The 14,747-nt window shown below is 41.3% G+C and overlaps 1 protein-coding gene across 1 annotated transcript in view; it reads left to right on the top strand.

Annotated features, from left to right (window-relative positions):
• LOC135524130 (VPS10 domain-containing receptor SorCS3-like) overlaps positions 1-14,747 on the top strand; it is a 212,623-nt gene that overhangs the window by 178,023 nt on the left and 19,853 nt on the right. Inside the window, exons 11-16 of the mRNA XM_064951346.1 lie at positions 2,869-2,971; positions 7,179-7,255; positions 7,468-7,559; positions 9,136-9,243; positions 9,710-9,827; positions 13,009-13,142. Coding sequence (XP_064807418.1) covers positions 2,869-2,971; positions 7,179-7,255; positions 7,468-7,559; positions 9,136-9,243; positions 9,710-9,827; positions 13,009-13,142 — 632 coding nt within the window. The remainder of the gene's footprint in view (positions 1-2,868; positions 2,972-7,178; positions 7,256-7,467; positions 7,560-9,135; positions 9,244-9,709; positions 9,828-13,008; positions 13,143-14,747) is intronic.

Genomic DNA, 14,747 nt, shown 5'->3' with positions numbered 1-14,747 from the left:
AAACACCCACAAACCAACAGTGAAACCCAGGGTACCTAAGTATGATTCTCAATCAGAGACAACTAACGACACCTGCCTCTGATTGAGAACCATACTAGGCCGAAACAGAAACCAAAATAGACTGCCCACCCCAACTCACACCCTGATCATACTAAATAAAGACAAAACAAAGGAAATAAAGGTCAGAACATGACAGCATGGCTGAGTCAAATAGGAATTGTGCATTAATGAAGTGGTGATTAAAGAGCTATGTGCTTCTTGTCAGTACATCATCAACATTAACGGACAAGGCAGCTGTGAGGAGTAGGGTTTATTCTCCAGGTCTTTAACTGTTTTCCAGAACTTCTTGGGGTTAGACCCACAGAGAGAGAACTGCTGCTTAAAATAATCAACTTTGGCCTTCCGGATAGAGTGCACTTATTTATCATTTAGCTGAACATGAGCCTGTCAGCCTTTCACCAAATGTAATTCTTGAGGTGGAGTAACTCTGCAAGATCACTGTCGAACCAGGGGCTGAACCTGTTTTTAATTCTCATTTTCTTTACGGGGGCGTGTTTGTTAACTTGTTATGGCTGCAATCCCAACGGGATAAGTGTCTTCAACAACCGCTGAATAGCATGGCGCTACACTCAATAAATATTACTACAAATATTTTTCATGAAATCACAAGTGCAATATAGGAAAACACAGCTTAGCCTTTTGTTAATCCACCTGTCGTGTCAGATTTTAAAATTATGATTTACAGCAAAAGCAATCCAAGTGTTTGTGTAAGTTTATCGATCGCACAACAAAATATTAAGTACACTAAGTACACTAAGTATACATCAGGAAGCTTGGTCACGAAAATCAGAAAAGCAATCAAATTAATCATTTACCTTTGTTGATCTTCGGATGTTTTCACTCACGAGACTCCCAGTTACCCGCCAAATGTTCCTTTTGTTCCGTAAAGATTATTTTATATCCAAAAGACCTCCGTTTGTTTGTCGCGCTATGTTCAGAAATGCACAGGAAAGAGCGGTCACGACAACGCAGATGAAAATTCCAAATAGTTTCCATCATGTCCACAGAAACATGTCAAGCGTTTTTTATAATCAATCCTCAGGTTGTTTTTAAAATATATAATCGATAATATATCAACGTCAAATGTCTTTCACAGTAGGAGAGGGAAAAGCAATACCTATCAAAACTCTGTTGCGCAAGCAAAACTCATGTGACCACTTGATGTGATGTTATCGTTTTGGCTCATTTTTCAAAATAAAAGCCTGAAACTATGTTTGAAGACTGTTGACACCTTGAGGAAGCGATAGGAAAATGAATCTGGGTCATATCCCTTTAAATCCATCTAAGGGAGGCTATGGAACATGGAGTTTTGAAAATAGAGGCCAATTCCTGTTTTGATTTTCCTCAGGGTTTCGCCTGCAATATCAGTTCTGTTATACCCACAGACAATATTTTGACAGTTTTGGAAACTTTAGAGTGTTTTCTACCCAATACTAATAATAATATGCATATATTATCAACTGAGACTGAGGAGCTGGCCGTTTGCAATGGGCACCTTTTCATCCAAGCTACTCAATACTGCCCCTGCAGCCATAAAAAGTTAACAATACCACTGAAAAAGAAATTAAGGTCCAAGCGTCTTCAACAGAGGGGATCAAGCTGATTCTATTCCAATTTACAGAGGCCAGGTCATAAAGGAAGGTTTGCTCAAGTTTTTTAGCAAGCAGCTATAACAAAATGCACAAGAAAAAAAATATAACGACTTGGGGCTAACCATTGTAAATTCAGAGTCACTCGCCCCAACAGTACGTGTGTGGCGGGGGTACCTGTACCAGACAGGGGAGGCAGGCCAGGGCAGACAGCGAACATGTTGCCAGGAAGAATCCAAGCAGCAGTGCAGCAGACAATGGGAGTAGGTGTCACACCCACTTGGGAGAATATTTTATTTCTGTAGGCGGATTTCTTGTAGAAAATGCCAGTGGATGGTCTCTGAACAGCGAGAGGGGGCGCCAAAGGCCTCGGAATTTGGGTGGGGTATACTCTGAGACTCCTGCCATTTATTGGGCTCGAAGGCTTCGACACCTCTCACTTCACACATCCGTGCTAATTGAAGCTGTATCTGGTCTCAGTCCCAGGGCGGATGGAGTCCTCAGGTCTCTGCTGTTTGTTTGCCAGGACACTCTCTGTATAGCTTGGAAAAATTAATCCTTGGTCGTAGGAACCCTTCCAGGAAATTTGGTGCAAAACTAGGTTCTAGGTTTGGAGTTTTGAATCGGGAGTGAAGATTATGCTGTGGAGGACAGCATCCTGTATATGTCCCTGACGAAATATCCAAGTTTGTCTAACTCCAAATCTACCTTTTTGTAAAAAAACATGTTTAAAAATGTGAGAGCTCACATGTAGCTGTGTCTCCCTCTCTCTCCTTCTCTCCCTTGACTTGATGATTTTATGTATAGACCCTCCCTGTATTAATGACTAATAATGACAATTAAGACAAACTATGAACAGGCTGCATGTTTTGTTTTGGTCACAAAATATTGTTTTTTGTATAGTTAACTGCCTATGTTAGCATTGTTATTAGCATTTGGTGTAAATGTAACTCACTGGAAGACTTCAGAATCAAAAAGGATTCTATTAGGCATTATCTTCAGGCTTTCTGAGATGAAAGCTTAATAAAGACAGCATGGCAGCTTTTCTTTTCCTTATCTCAAGGACCTTCTCTTGAAATAAAAAAGCATATGCTATGTGCACCTTTAAAGGTCCTTTAAAGGACTTTTAGTGTTCTATGTAACATTGGGGATTTGATTGACCAGTGTATAAGTGTATAATGACTTCGTCAAATATAATGGACTGTCTGTCATTTCTCAGCCCTTCTGTTCGCTCCATCTCCAACTGCAGACGTCTGAAAACCCCTACCTGTCAGGCAGCATATCATCCAAGGCTTCAGCACCGGGAATCATAGTGGCCACAGGTGAGAGAATACAGAATGAACATTTGATAGATAAGATTAGATTACCTTACTGTCCACGTAAGTGGAAATTCACTTGGCTGAATAGAAAGACATCTATTCAATGTAGGTAATGGTACAAAAGGAGAATAGCTCACTATCATTTCCAGTTAGTGCAGAAATTCCATTTGATTGTGAATATTATGATGATTATCCAATCCCTAACATTACTGATAGACACACTGTAGCACTTCAGATGTTGTCCTTACTCAGACATTTTGGTGATGCAAAGTCACTCTGTTTATTTAAGTGGGCCAGTGCAGACTGAGGACACATGACACAGCAGATTATGTTTGTGTGTGAGTGTGTGTTCGGGTAGCTCTACACAACCCTCTGCTTTGGCCCAGGTCATCACTCGCCCGGCGCCCCGGCGCCCTCACACACACACACACACACACACACACACACACACACACACACACACACACACACACACACACACACACACACACACACACACACACACACACACACACACAGCTGGTGCAGAGATCAGGTGGTGACCCTGAAACACGATGCAGCTCAAAACTCACGCCTGACACTGAACAGTGGTTGGGGGATATCACAAGGCATCAACAAAGTGGAGAGATATGCTCAGAGATTAACATGTTACATCATTGCTCACGAAAAACTGAGCAATATCAAATCAAAGTTTATTCGTCACATGTTACAGTGAAATGCTTACTTACAGGCTCTAACCAACAGTGCAATTTCTAAAAATAAAGATATGAGGCGAACAATAGATAAGTAAAGAAATAAAAACAACTGTAAAAAGCCAGTGAAAAACAATACTTGCGAGGCTATATACAGTAGCGAGGCTATAACAGTAGCGAGGTCATATGCAGTCACCGGTTAGTCGGGCTGATTGAGGTCGTATGTATATGTAGATATGGTTAAAGTGACTATGCATATATGAAAAACAAAGAATAGCAGTAGCGTAGAAGAGGGGTTGGCGGGTGGTGGGTGGCGGGACACAATGCAGATAGCCCGGGTAGCCAATGTGTGGGGGCACCGGTTAGTCAGGCTAATTGAGGTAGTATGTACATGAATGTATAGTTAAAATGACTATACATATATGATGAACAGAGAGTAGCAGCAACGTAAAAGAGGGGTTGGGGGGGCACACAATGCAAATAGTCCGGGGAGCCATTTGATTACCTGTTCAGGAGTCTTATGGCTTGGGGGTAAAAATTGTTCAGAGGCCTTTTTGTCCTAGACTTGGCACTCCGGTACCGCTTGCCATGCGGTAGTAGAGGGAAATGTCTATGGCTGGGTTCTTTGACAAATTTTTAGGTCCAGACACCTCCTGGTGTAGAGTTCCTGGATGGCAGGCAGCTTAGCCCCAGTGATGTACTGGGCCGTATGCACTACCCTCTGTAGTGTCTTATGGTCAGATGCCGAACAGTTGCCATACCAGGCAGTGATGCAACCAAGTCAATGATACGCTCGATGTTGCAGCTGTAGAACCTTTTGAGGATCTGAGGACCCATGCAAATCTTTTTAGTTTCCTGAGGGAGAATAGGCTTTGTCATGCCCTCTTCACGACAGTCTTGGTGTGTTTGGACCATTATAGTTTGTTGGTGATGTGTACACCAAGGAAATTGAAGCTCTCAACCTGCTGCACTAAAGCCCAGTCGATGAGAATGGGGGCGTGCTTGGTCCTCCTTTTCCTGTAGTCTACAATCATCTCCTTACTCTTGATTACGTTGTGGGATAGGTTGTTATTCTGGCACCACCCGGCGAGGTCTCTGACCTCCTCCCTATAGGCTGTCTCATCGTTGTCGGTGATCAGGCCTACCACTGTTGTGTCGTCTGCAAACTTAATGATGGTGTTGGAGTTGTGCCTGGCCACGCAGTCATGGGTGAACAGGGAGTACAGGAGGGGACTCAGCACGCACCTCTGAGGGTCTCCAGGGTTGAGGATCAGCGTGGCAGATGTGTTGCTACCTACCCTCACCACTTGGGGGTGGCCCGTCAGGAAGTCCAGGATCCAGTTGCAGAGGGAGGTGTTTAGTCCCAGGATCCTTAGCTTAGTGATGAGCTATGAAAGTACTATGATGTTGAACGCTGAGCTGTAGTCAATGAATAACATTCTCACGTAGGTGTTCTTTTTTTACAGGTGGGAAAGAGCATTGTGGAGTGCAATAGAGATTGCATCATCTGATCTTTTTGGGTGGTATGCAAATTGGAGTGGTTCTAGGGTTGCTGGGATAATGGTGTTGATGTGAGCTATTACCAGCCTTTCAAAGCACTTCGTGGTTACGGACATGAGTGCTACGGGTCTGTAGACATTTAGGCAAGTTGCCTTCGTGTTCTTGGGCACAGGGACTATGGTGGTCTGCTTGAAACATGTTGGTATTACAGACTCAATCAGGGACATGTTGAAAATGTCAGTGAAGACACCTGCCAGTTGGTCAGCACATTCCCAGAGCACATGTCCTGGTAATCCATCTGGCCCCACAGCCTTGTGAATGTTGACCTGTTTAAAGGTCTTACTCACGTCGGCTACGGAGAGCGTGATCTCACAGTTGTCCGGAACAGCTGAGGCTCTCATGCATGCGTCAGTGTTGCTTGTCTCGAAGCGAGCATAAAAGTGATTTAGCTCATTTGGTAGGCTCGTGTCACTCTGCAGCTCGCGGCTGTGCTTCCCTTTGTAGTCTGCAATAGTTTGCCAACCCTGCCACATAAAACGAGTGTCAGAGCCAGTGTAGTACGATTCAATCTTAGCCCTGTATTGACGCTTTCCTGTTTGATGGTTCGTCGCAGGGCATAGCAGGATTTCTTGTAAGTTTCCGAGTTAGAGTCCCGCACCTTGAAAGCGGCACCTCTACCCTTTACCTCAGTGCGAATGTTGTCTGTAATCCATGGATTCTGGTTGGGGTATGTACATACAGTCACTGTGTGGACAACGTCCTCGATACACCTATTGATAAAGCCAGTGAACGATGTAGTGTACTTCTCAATGCCATCAAAAGAATCCCGGAACATGTTCCAGCCTGTGATAGCAAAACAGTCCTGTAGTTTAGCATCTGCTTCATCTGACCAATTTTTTACAGACCGAGTCACTGGTGCTTCCTGCTTTAATATTTGCTTGTAAGCAGGAATCAGGAGGATAGAATTGTGGTTGGATTTACCAAATGGAGGGCGAGGGAGAGCTTAGTAAGCGTCTCTGTGTGTGGAGTTCAGGTGATCTAGAATGTTTTCCCGCTGGTTGCACATTTAACATGTCGATAGAAATGAAGTAGAACTGATTTAAGTTTCTCTGCATTAAAGTCTGCAGCCAATAGGAGCGCCGCCTCTGGTTGAGCGGTTTCCTGTTCGCTGATTTCCTTATACAGTTGACTGAGTGCGGTCTTAGTGCCAGCATCTGTCTGTGGTGGTAAATATACAGCCACGAGTGTTTAGCTGAAAACTCTCTAGGCAAATAGTGTGGTCTGCATTTTAAAATGTTCAAATCAAAATCAAATTTTATTTGTCACATACACATGGTTAGCAGATGTTAATGCGGGTGTAGCGAAATGCTTGTGCTTCTAGTTCCGACAATGCAGTAATAACCAACGAGTAATCAAACTAACAATTCCAAAACTACTACCTTATACACACAAGTGTAAAGGGATAAAGAATATGTACATAAAGATATATGAATGAGTGATGGTAAATAGCGGCATAGGCAAGATGCAGTAGATGGTATCGAGTACAGTATATACATATGAGATGAGTATGTAAACAAAGTGGCATAGTTAAAGTGGCTAGTGATACATGTATTACATAAAGATGCAGTAGATGATATAGAGTACAGTATATACGTAGACATATGAGATAAATAATGTAGGGTATGTAAACATTATATTAGGTAGCATTGTTTAAAGTGGCTAGTGATATATTTTACATAAATTCCCATCAATTCCCATTATTAAAGTGGCTGGAGTTGAGTCAGTGTGATGGCAGCAGCCACTCAATGTTAGTGGTGGCTGTTTAACAGTCTGATGGCCTTGAGATAGCAGCTGTTTTTCATCATTGCTTAAGAAAAACTGAGCAATATCCGTCCAATCATGAATGGTTGTTCTTCTCCTCTCTGCATCTATTCTTCATTGTAATTTACACCATCTTCATATTTTCAGCATCATTTGAATATGAATATAACTAATGCTTTGTTCCATTTTTATCACAGGGAATATTGGGTCTGAGCTTTCGTACAATAACGTTGGAATGTTCATCTCATCTGATGCTGGTAACAACTGGAGACATGTGAGTTTGGACTGAATTTGGGGGTAAAATCTAAGTTATTCTAATCATATATTTGAATGTTGTAGTTTGGAAAATATATTTTTGGGGGACTGCTGGTTCTGCCTTTTGATCTTGAGGTCTTATGAAACTCTCAGTGTTCAGCTAGATGTGTACAAATGGTAACTGTATGTAAATCATATATTATATTGAATGGGCTGTGTGTCCTGTTTCAGATATTTGAGGAGGAACACAATGTCTGGTTTCTGGATAAAGGAGGGGCCCTTGTCGCTGTGAAACAACCAACCGTCCCCACTAGGCATTTACAGTAGGTTTAAATCTAGTTCAGTGTTCGTATATTTGATAACTGGTTGTAACATGTTAGTACTTCTATTGATGTAAAGTAAAGAAACCTTTTTTAATTACACTTTATATATGATTAAACGTATGCAATAAAGATGCAAACATGTTGTCAAATATCTAAATTGGGGGAAAGTGTTTTTCTTCACCAAGTGCCTCTTTTAGTACTTTAACACTGACCATCCTATTCTAAATTGGAGTGCCTCCGTTTTGCCTCAGTGAAGACCAACTCAACTGAAACCACATCTCTCTTCTTCTTAATATCACTTTAGGAAAACATTTAGAAATGACTTTCAGCACCACTCAAGTGTGGAGGATTCCTTCCTTCCTGGTTGTGTCTCCGAGATGATCTAAGTGCACTAGTGGAGGAAAGGAACACAGTCGAAGCCCTCATATCAGACCAGTTTTGAAATAGTCTTTTTTTCTTTCAGTGTTTAATTGAGACATTTAATTGTCTAGAGGGCCAGGTGGGTGGGGGTGGCGCTTTTGGGCCAATTCCATTGGATCCATTAGGCCAGGTAATGGCAACTAAAGTATTTGAAAGATAAATACTATTTGAACCCAGGCAAGCGCTGTAGAAACCAATCGTGTCTCTCTCTCTCTCTTTCGCTCTTCAGAGCTAGGGGTAACAGAACATTTCCTGGCCTTGGTGTCCTCCTAATAGATGTGTATCAATACTTTGTCTGTTGTCTGAACGTTTAACCAGATGAAGGCATGCTGGCCCATGGAGGTTGGGATGAAAGCTGCAACAAGGGGACTGCTGCTTCTTGTATCCTAGTGCAAGAGTCTGCCTTGTTGAGTGTTGTTCCCAACCTTGTCACACACAGTACTCCAGTGTTCTCACATCTGTTCTGATGTTGATGAGATGTCAGAATCAATAGAGAACAGGCCCAGAGGATGAAAGTTACCCATTCTCTTTTCATTTATTTTTATTTGTCTCCCCACACCTCTCCGCCCCTGTTTTGTAGTCGTTAGAACATGAACGGTTCTATTCTGGTTTCTTTTGTGTGTTGTGTTTTTTCTTCTACATCACCGTCACTGTAGACTGTCAGTAAACTCAAGACTTTGAGTTTTCTCTTCAAGTTGTTATGCCTCCACGCTTTGATAGTCAAACACAGTTCTGTTGTTTTATTCTTCTTCTATTCTGCAGAACGTGTACTAATTGTAGTCAATTAGATACAACCTGAGATTCAGCGGGTGACTGTCTATGGAGACTATTCACTCCACTGATCTTGACAGAGCGTCACACTGAGAGCATCAGGGCTAGAATTCAGAGTAGTAATACTAATCCAGGATCAGATCCCACTGGTCCGTATAATCTCATTCAATATGATCTAAAAGGTAAAACTGATCCTAGATCAGCACTCCAAGTCAGAATGATACATATTGACCTTCTTGTTACCGCCAGTCTGAGATGTGAATGGTTGCAGCCCAAATGACACCCTTTTCCTAGTAGGCTTCACTACTTTACACCAGAGGCCTGTAGACCCTGGGTGCCATTTGGGATTCATTCAATGTGTTATTGTGTTGTTACTCTGTTACAGAATCAGTTTTGATGAAGGGCGTCAGTGGACCAGACACAGCTTCTCCTTGGTGCCTCTGTTCGTGGACGGGATGCTGGTGGAGGCAGGGACAGAGAACCAGATCATGACGTGAGTCTGGACAATAGAGTAACCGAGGGATGACGTGCAGTGATGAATGATCTAGAGACGGGGGATGACGTTCTTTTGTCCTCCGTAGGAAGTCTTAGATGGAGAAAAGGAGGGAGGACGTGTTTAATCTTTCTGTCTTCCATTGTTTTAGGACTCTGTTCCTTTTGGTGAAAGGGAAGGGGATGGAGGGATGAGATGGATGACATAATGTGTCTCTCCATCTTGTTCTCTTGGGAACCATGATCCTCTTGGTGGGAAGATATGAGGGGATGGGGAGGAATTTTAATTCAACGATTGCTGATGTCTCATCTTTATTAACAGACGTTTGAATGGGAGAAAATATTTGATTCATAAGGGTTGTCAGTCTGTTAGCTTAGGACTGAATGTCCCATTGGTGAAACCTTGTAGCGCTGACAACCCTTGTCGAGTTATATTAACTTATGTATCCATCCTTTGGTTTCTCAAGGTTTTTTGGACATTTCAGCCATAGGTCTGAGTGGCAGCTTATCAAGATAGACTACAAGTCCATCTTCAACAGGAAATGTACAGAAGGAGACTATCAGACGTGGCACCTTCACAACAAGGTAATACCTCTTAAACAGGAAGTCAGTCCAACTTATCAATATGTGTCCTTATTATAACAATGTATTTACATTTTAGTTAGGGACTAAACGTTATATATAATGGCGATACTTGGAGAAAATCGGACCTCTCTGAAAAGAAAATGGATGGCCCTTCCTTCAGTAAAATATATTTTTACCCGACCCTCCCTTAATGACAAATAAAAAATGACCCTCCCCTATACCCCAAACAATAATGAAAACATCAAGTGGGTAGCAGAGAACATGCCTACCATTTACCTTCACTCCTAGGACAGACCAGAGCTTTTGATATGCAGTTTTTGAAACCGTTCGTCATTTTATTAGATGGCAAAGTAGCTAGAACGTTGTGAGTTCAAAGACCACCGCGGACAAGGGTAGTGGTGAAAATCTATCAATTATAACAAAAGCATTGCAGGAATCCATCATCTTATTTGCGTTCCCCAAAATAGCCTTTTATTAACACATTTCATGCAATTCTACATAATTTGACATGACTGGAGACAGGCAGAATCTTTTTTAATAGCAAAATAGAGCATGACGACGAATGAGCACAGTGCTAAAGTTGTCTATCAACTGTAAAAAGTGAGCACAACATAACCAGTTACAACTGAAGTACATGATCATCAATTCATTTGAGAAAAAGCCATTAGTTGTTTAACACAGCAAAAATATATATATATTGGGAAACTAAAATTTTCGATTTTATTCCATGATATTATTAGGAATGAAGGTAAGATCCAAGTGCAGACTGTGTGAAGTTACAGTGTTTATTGTGACAACAGGGGCAGGAAGACGACAGATCAAGGCAGGGAGGTGTTGATAATCCAGAGTAGAGGCCAGGACGGCAGGCAGGCTCAGGGACAGGCAGAGTGGTCAGGTGGGCGGGTACAGGTTCAGGACAGACGAGGGTCAAAAACCAGGAGGATGAGGAAAAAGAGATACTAGGGAAAAACAAGAGCTGAGACAAAATGCTGGTAGGCTTGACGAACTGGCAACAGGCAGACAGAAAACACAGGTATAAATATCCAAAGGATAAGTGGGGAAGATGGGTGACACCTGGAGGGGGTGGAAACAAGCACAAGGACAGGTGAAACAGATCAGGACGTGACAGATAGTGTTGCTGCAAAATAGATTTGTGTAGATTGTGATTAAGGCATGAGAGTATAAGAGCATCTGCTAGTCTAAATGAACAAACTAGGCATGCGTATTGTAGCTCACCACATGATCCTCAAACCAAAGACTAGCCAAACTCGTGTTTCTATTTAATTTTCAGTAATTTATTTTATTTCATTTTTTTATTTAATTTTACCTTTATTTTACTAGGCAAGTCAGTTAAGAACAAATTCTTATTTTCAATGACGGCCTAGGAACAGTGGGTTAACTGCCTGTTCAGGGGCAGAACGACAGATTTGTACCTTGTCAGCTCGGGGATTCAAACTTGCAACCTTTCGGTTACTAGTCCAACGCTCTAACAACTCGGCTACCCTGCTGCCTTAATGCGAAATGTACTGTATAGGCATGTTGTTGAAATGCTGTGCACCCCTGGCAGTCTGTAGCATGTCACAAATGTTTCTCAATTGATTTCTTAAATGGCAGGCTATAGCCTGGAAATAATAATACTATAATAGTAATAGTACATCTGTTTTTCCTCCTGACTGATTTAGAGTTATTATGTTGTTTAATAACCTGTTGAAATGTTCAACGTCAATTGATAATGACAGAATCGCACATTACTTCTCAAGCAAAGTACATGTCTTGTCTCCTCGGCTATAGGTGGTTGTAGCATAGCCTCTGCATGTCATGGAGACAAACCAAAGATATCCCATATGCATCGGAACTCGTCTTTCCCCGGCATTTTACAGCTTGTTTCTAGCATAAAGAATTGCGGATTAAAGTGTCCTTATATATCACTTCATATAATCAGGTCCATACACTTTTATTTCCAAACTAACAAGCTAACAAGGGGTTAGGCCTATGCTTTTGGCCATGCTCTTTAACAAAAGCCACAATACCCTCACCTACCTCCTCATTTCGAGCCCTGGTTTTAACTTAACATGCCACGCTCTTCACTGACACAGATATTAAGGAGTGTATGGTGACTGAAGGAAATGGCTGATAGTCTGTGGAAAGTAGACTATCATTTCCTCAGTCAAACAGGTAGGCCTACTTCTTATTTCTTGATAAGAGAAATAGTCTTCAACACAAAGCCCTCTTGTTCTTAATAGCTTCAAGTCAAATTAAACTGCTGCTGCTTCATAGTAATGTAAGTTACGTAAATGACTTGAATATGGCTTATTGTGAGGTCAAAAACCTCTGATAATTAGCTTCATTATGGGCAACAAAACATTTTGTTTTTATTAAAATCAATTCTATCAGTAGCAAGTTCACCTCGAGTCTTCCGTTTCATCTTCATTCTCTCCCTCTCAAACTGAACAGGGCATCAGTAGGCCTAGTCTGCAAGCACAGATATACACTTTTCTGGACAAATAAAATAAAACATCCGGAATAAGTCTTTGACTGGCCTCCTGAAGTGCCATCGTACACAACACAGTCACTTGTTAGGCAGCACAACAGGGTTTACATCAGCAAGAGCAGGACAGGCCAGGGCTCATGATTGGAAGCGCCTATCCATTGCAGTGTGTAATGCAGTGAAACCTAGTTTATATACACCACCACAGCAACGCAAAAACTCAGGAAGAAAGTACATTTTCTTAGAAATGTAACTTTGCCCTGTGCTTCTCCAGAAAATGCTCTTTATATAGCCTAGGCTTATAGCATATAGTATAGTCTATGGATCATTTTATTGTGACCACAGTAGTGGCACACATCGAGATAGTAAAATCATTCTCAAAGCCTGAGCAATTTGGCATTTAATCGATTACAAATTACCTGACCCTCCCCTGGCCAAAATAAAATAATAAAAATCCCTCCTGCTGACTGAAATGTATAAAGCATGACCCTTCCCCATTTTCCTCCGGGTACCAATGTTTTTACAAGGTTGATGCAGTGTACTTACAGTGTTTGGTTAGTTCCAATAAGCTCAATAGGTTAACATAAGAATGGTTTGACTTGCTGTTCTATGTGAATTTGACATTTGAAAATGATATAGTGTAATCCCATGTGCGTTCACTATATGGATTAATACCCTGTATGTGTTTCACAGGGCGAGCCGTGTGTGATGGGCCAGAAACAGATCTATATGAAACGCAGACCAGGAAATTATTGCATGCTGGGAAAAGACTACGCCAAAGTCCTCTCTGCTGAATCGTGTATCTGTCGGGCCCATGACTTTGAATGGTAATTATAGTGTACTAGTATAATAACTCACAATTGCAGTAAAATAGAACACATGAAAACATGTATTTGTATCACAAGTAGATCAACAGAGGTTTCAGTGTCCATAAAAGAGAGAGAGACATTTGTATGATGCTTTGTGTATGTTGTCCCATTGGATTTAATGTATGTTGTATGTTGTCCCATTTAATTTAATGTATGTTGTATGTTGTCCCATTGGATTTAATGTATGTTGTATGTTGTCCCATTGGATTTAATACTCTATTTCAGGATCCTATTCATTTGGTTCATTTTTGGTGTCAGCGCTCCAATTATCAGATATTTTGGGGGATAATTTGCTCCTAACGTCTGTCTCTCTGCTTAGCTTGTTTTGCGATGTTTATAATAACGTAGAGAAAATGAGGGGTGTTAATAGGACTGTAGGAGGTTGTTTTTTTTCATCTTCAAAAGGCAGGGAAAAAAAAAGCAATGATACATGTTTATGTAAATGCCAGCGGTGTCAGGTCAGACAGTATGAGTTTTAATTAGAATCCATTCGTCTCCAGTGATAGTTGTTTTTAATTATTTTGGACTGAAATTATTATACGACACATTTCACAAACTTCCTGACCACATGGCATGTCTCGCTATCTCTCTCTCTCTCTCTCTCTCTCTCTCTCTCTCTCACACACTCTCTTTCTATCTATCTCTACAGCTGGTGATAGAGACAGTGAAATTCAAAAATAAAAAAACAATCTCTTTGAGAAACTTCAATGTTCAGAGTGAAAAACAATAAAACTTTTAATTGACTTTGAAGTTTTCACAAAAGTCAAGGGCTGAAATATTTACTGATTGCGTATTGTGTAACAGGGTGGCAATGCACCGGGCCTGTTGTTCTGTTGTTCTGTGAACATAAGGTCCAGGGGTTGATTCCAAAGTGGGACAGTGACCAGACTGAAAACAGAGGTTACATACTGAACAAAAATATAAACACCACATGCAACAATTTCAAATAAACTACTGACTTACAGTTCATAAGAGAAAATCAGTCAATTGAAAGACATTCATTAGGCCCTAATCTATGGATTTCACATGACGCATCTGTAGAAAACCGCTTGCCCACACAACGACATACACGTGGTCCGCGGTTGTGAGGCCAGTTGGACATACTGCCACGTTCTCTAAAACTACGTTGGAGGTGGCTTATGCTAGAGAAACGAATATTCAATTCTCTGATAACAGATCTGCTGTACTTTCCTGCAGTCAGCATACCGATTGCACGATCCCTCAAAACTTTGAGACATCTGTGGCATTGTGTTGTGTGACAAAACTGCACATTTTAGAGTGACCTTTAATTGTTCACATCACAAGGTGCACCTGTGTAATTATCGTGCTGTTTAATCAGCTTCTTGACATGCCACACCTGTCAGGTGGATGGATTATCTTGGCAAGAGAAATGCTATGCCTATGGAAAATTTCTGGGGATCTTTTATTTCAGCTCATGAAACATGGGACCAACATGTTGTGTTTATGTTTTTGTTCGGTGTTTATACATATATATAACACTGTATATATTATATTAATAACAAGTGAGGAGAGATTAGTATTCATATGTAACCAAAACACCCT

This window comes from Oncorhynchus masou, chromosome 4 (genome assembly GCF_036934945.1).
Source record: "Oncorhynchus masou masou isolate Uvic2021 chromosome 4, UVic_Omas_1.1, whole genome shotgun sequence".
Taxonomy (NCBI): Eukaryota; Metazoa; Chordata; class Actinopteri; order Salmoniformes; family Salmonidae; genus Oncorhynchus; species Oncorhynchus masou.
The sequence above is the reverse complement of the archived record's forward strand: the minus strand, read 5'-3'. Positions and strand labels throughout refer to the sequence as shown.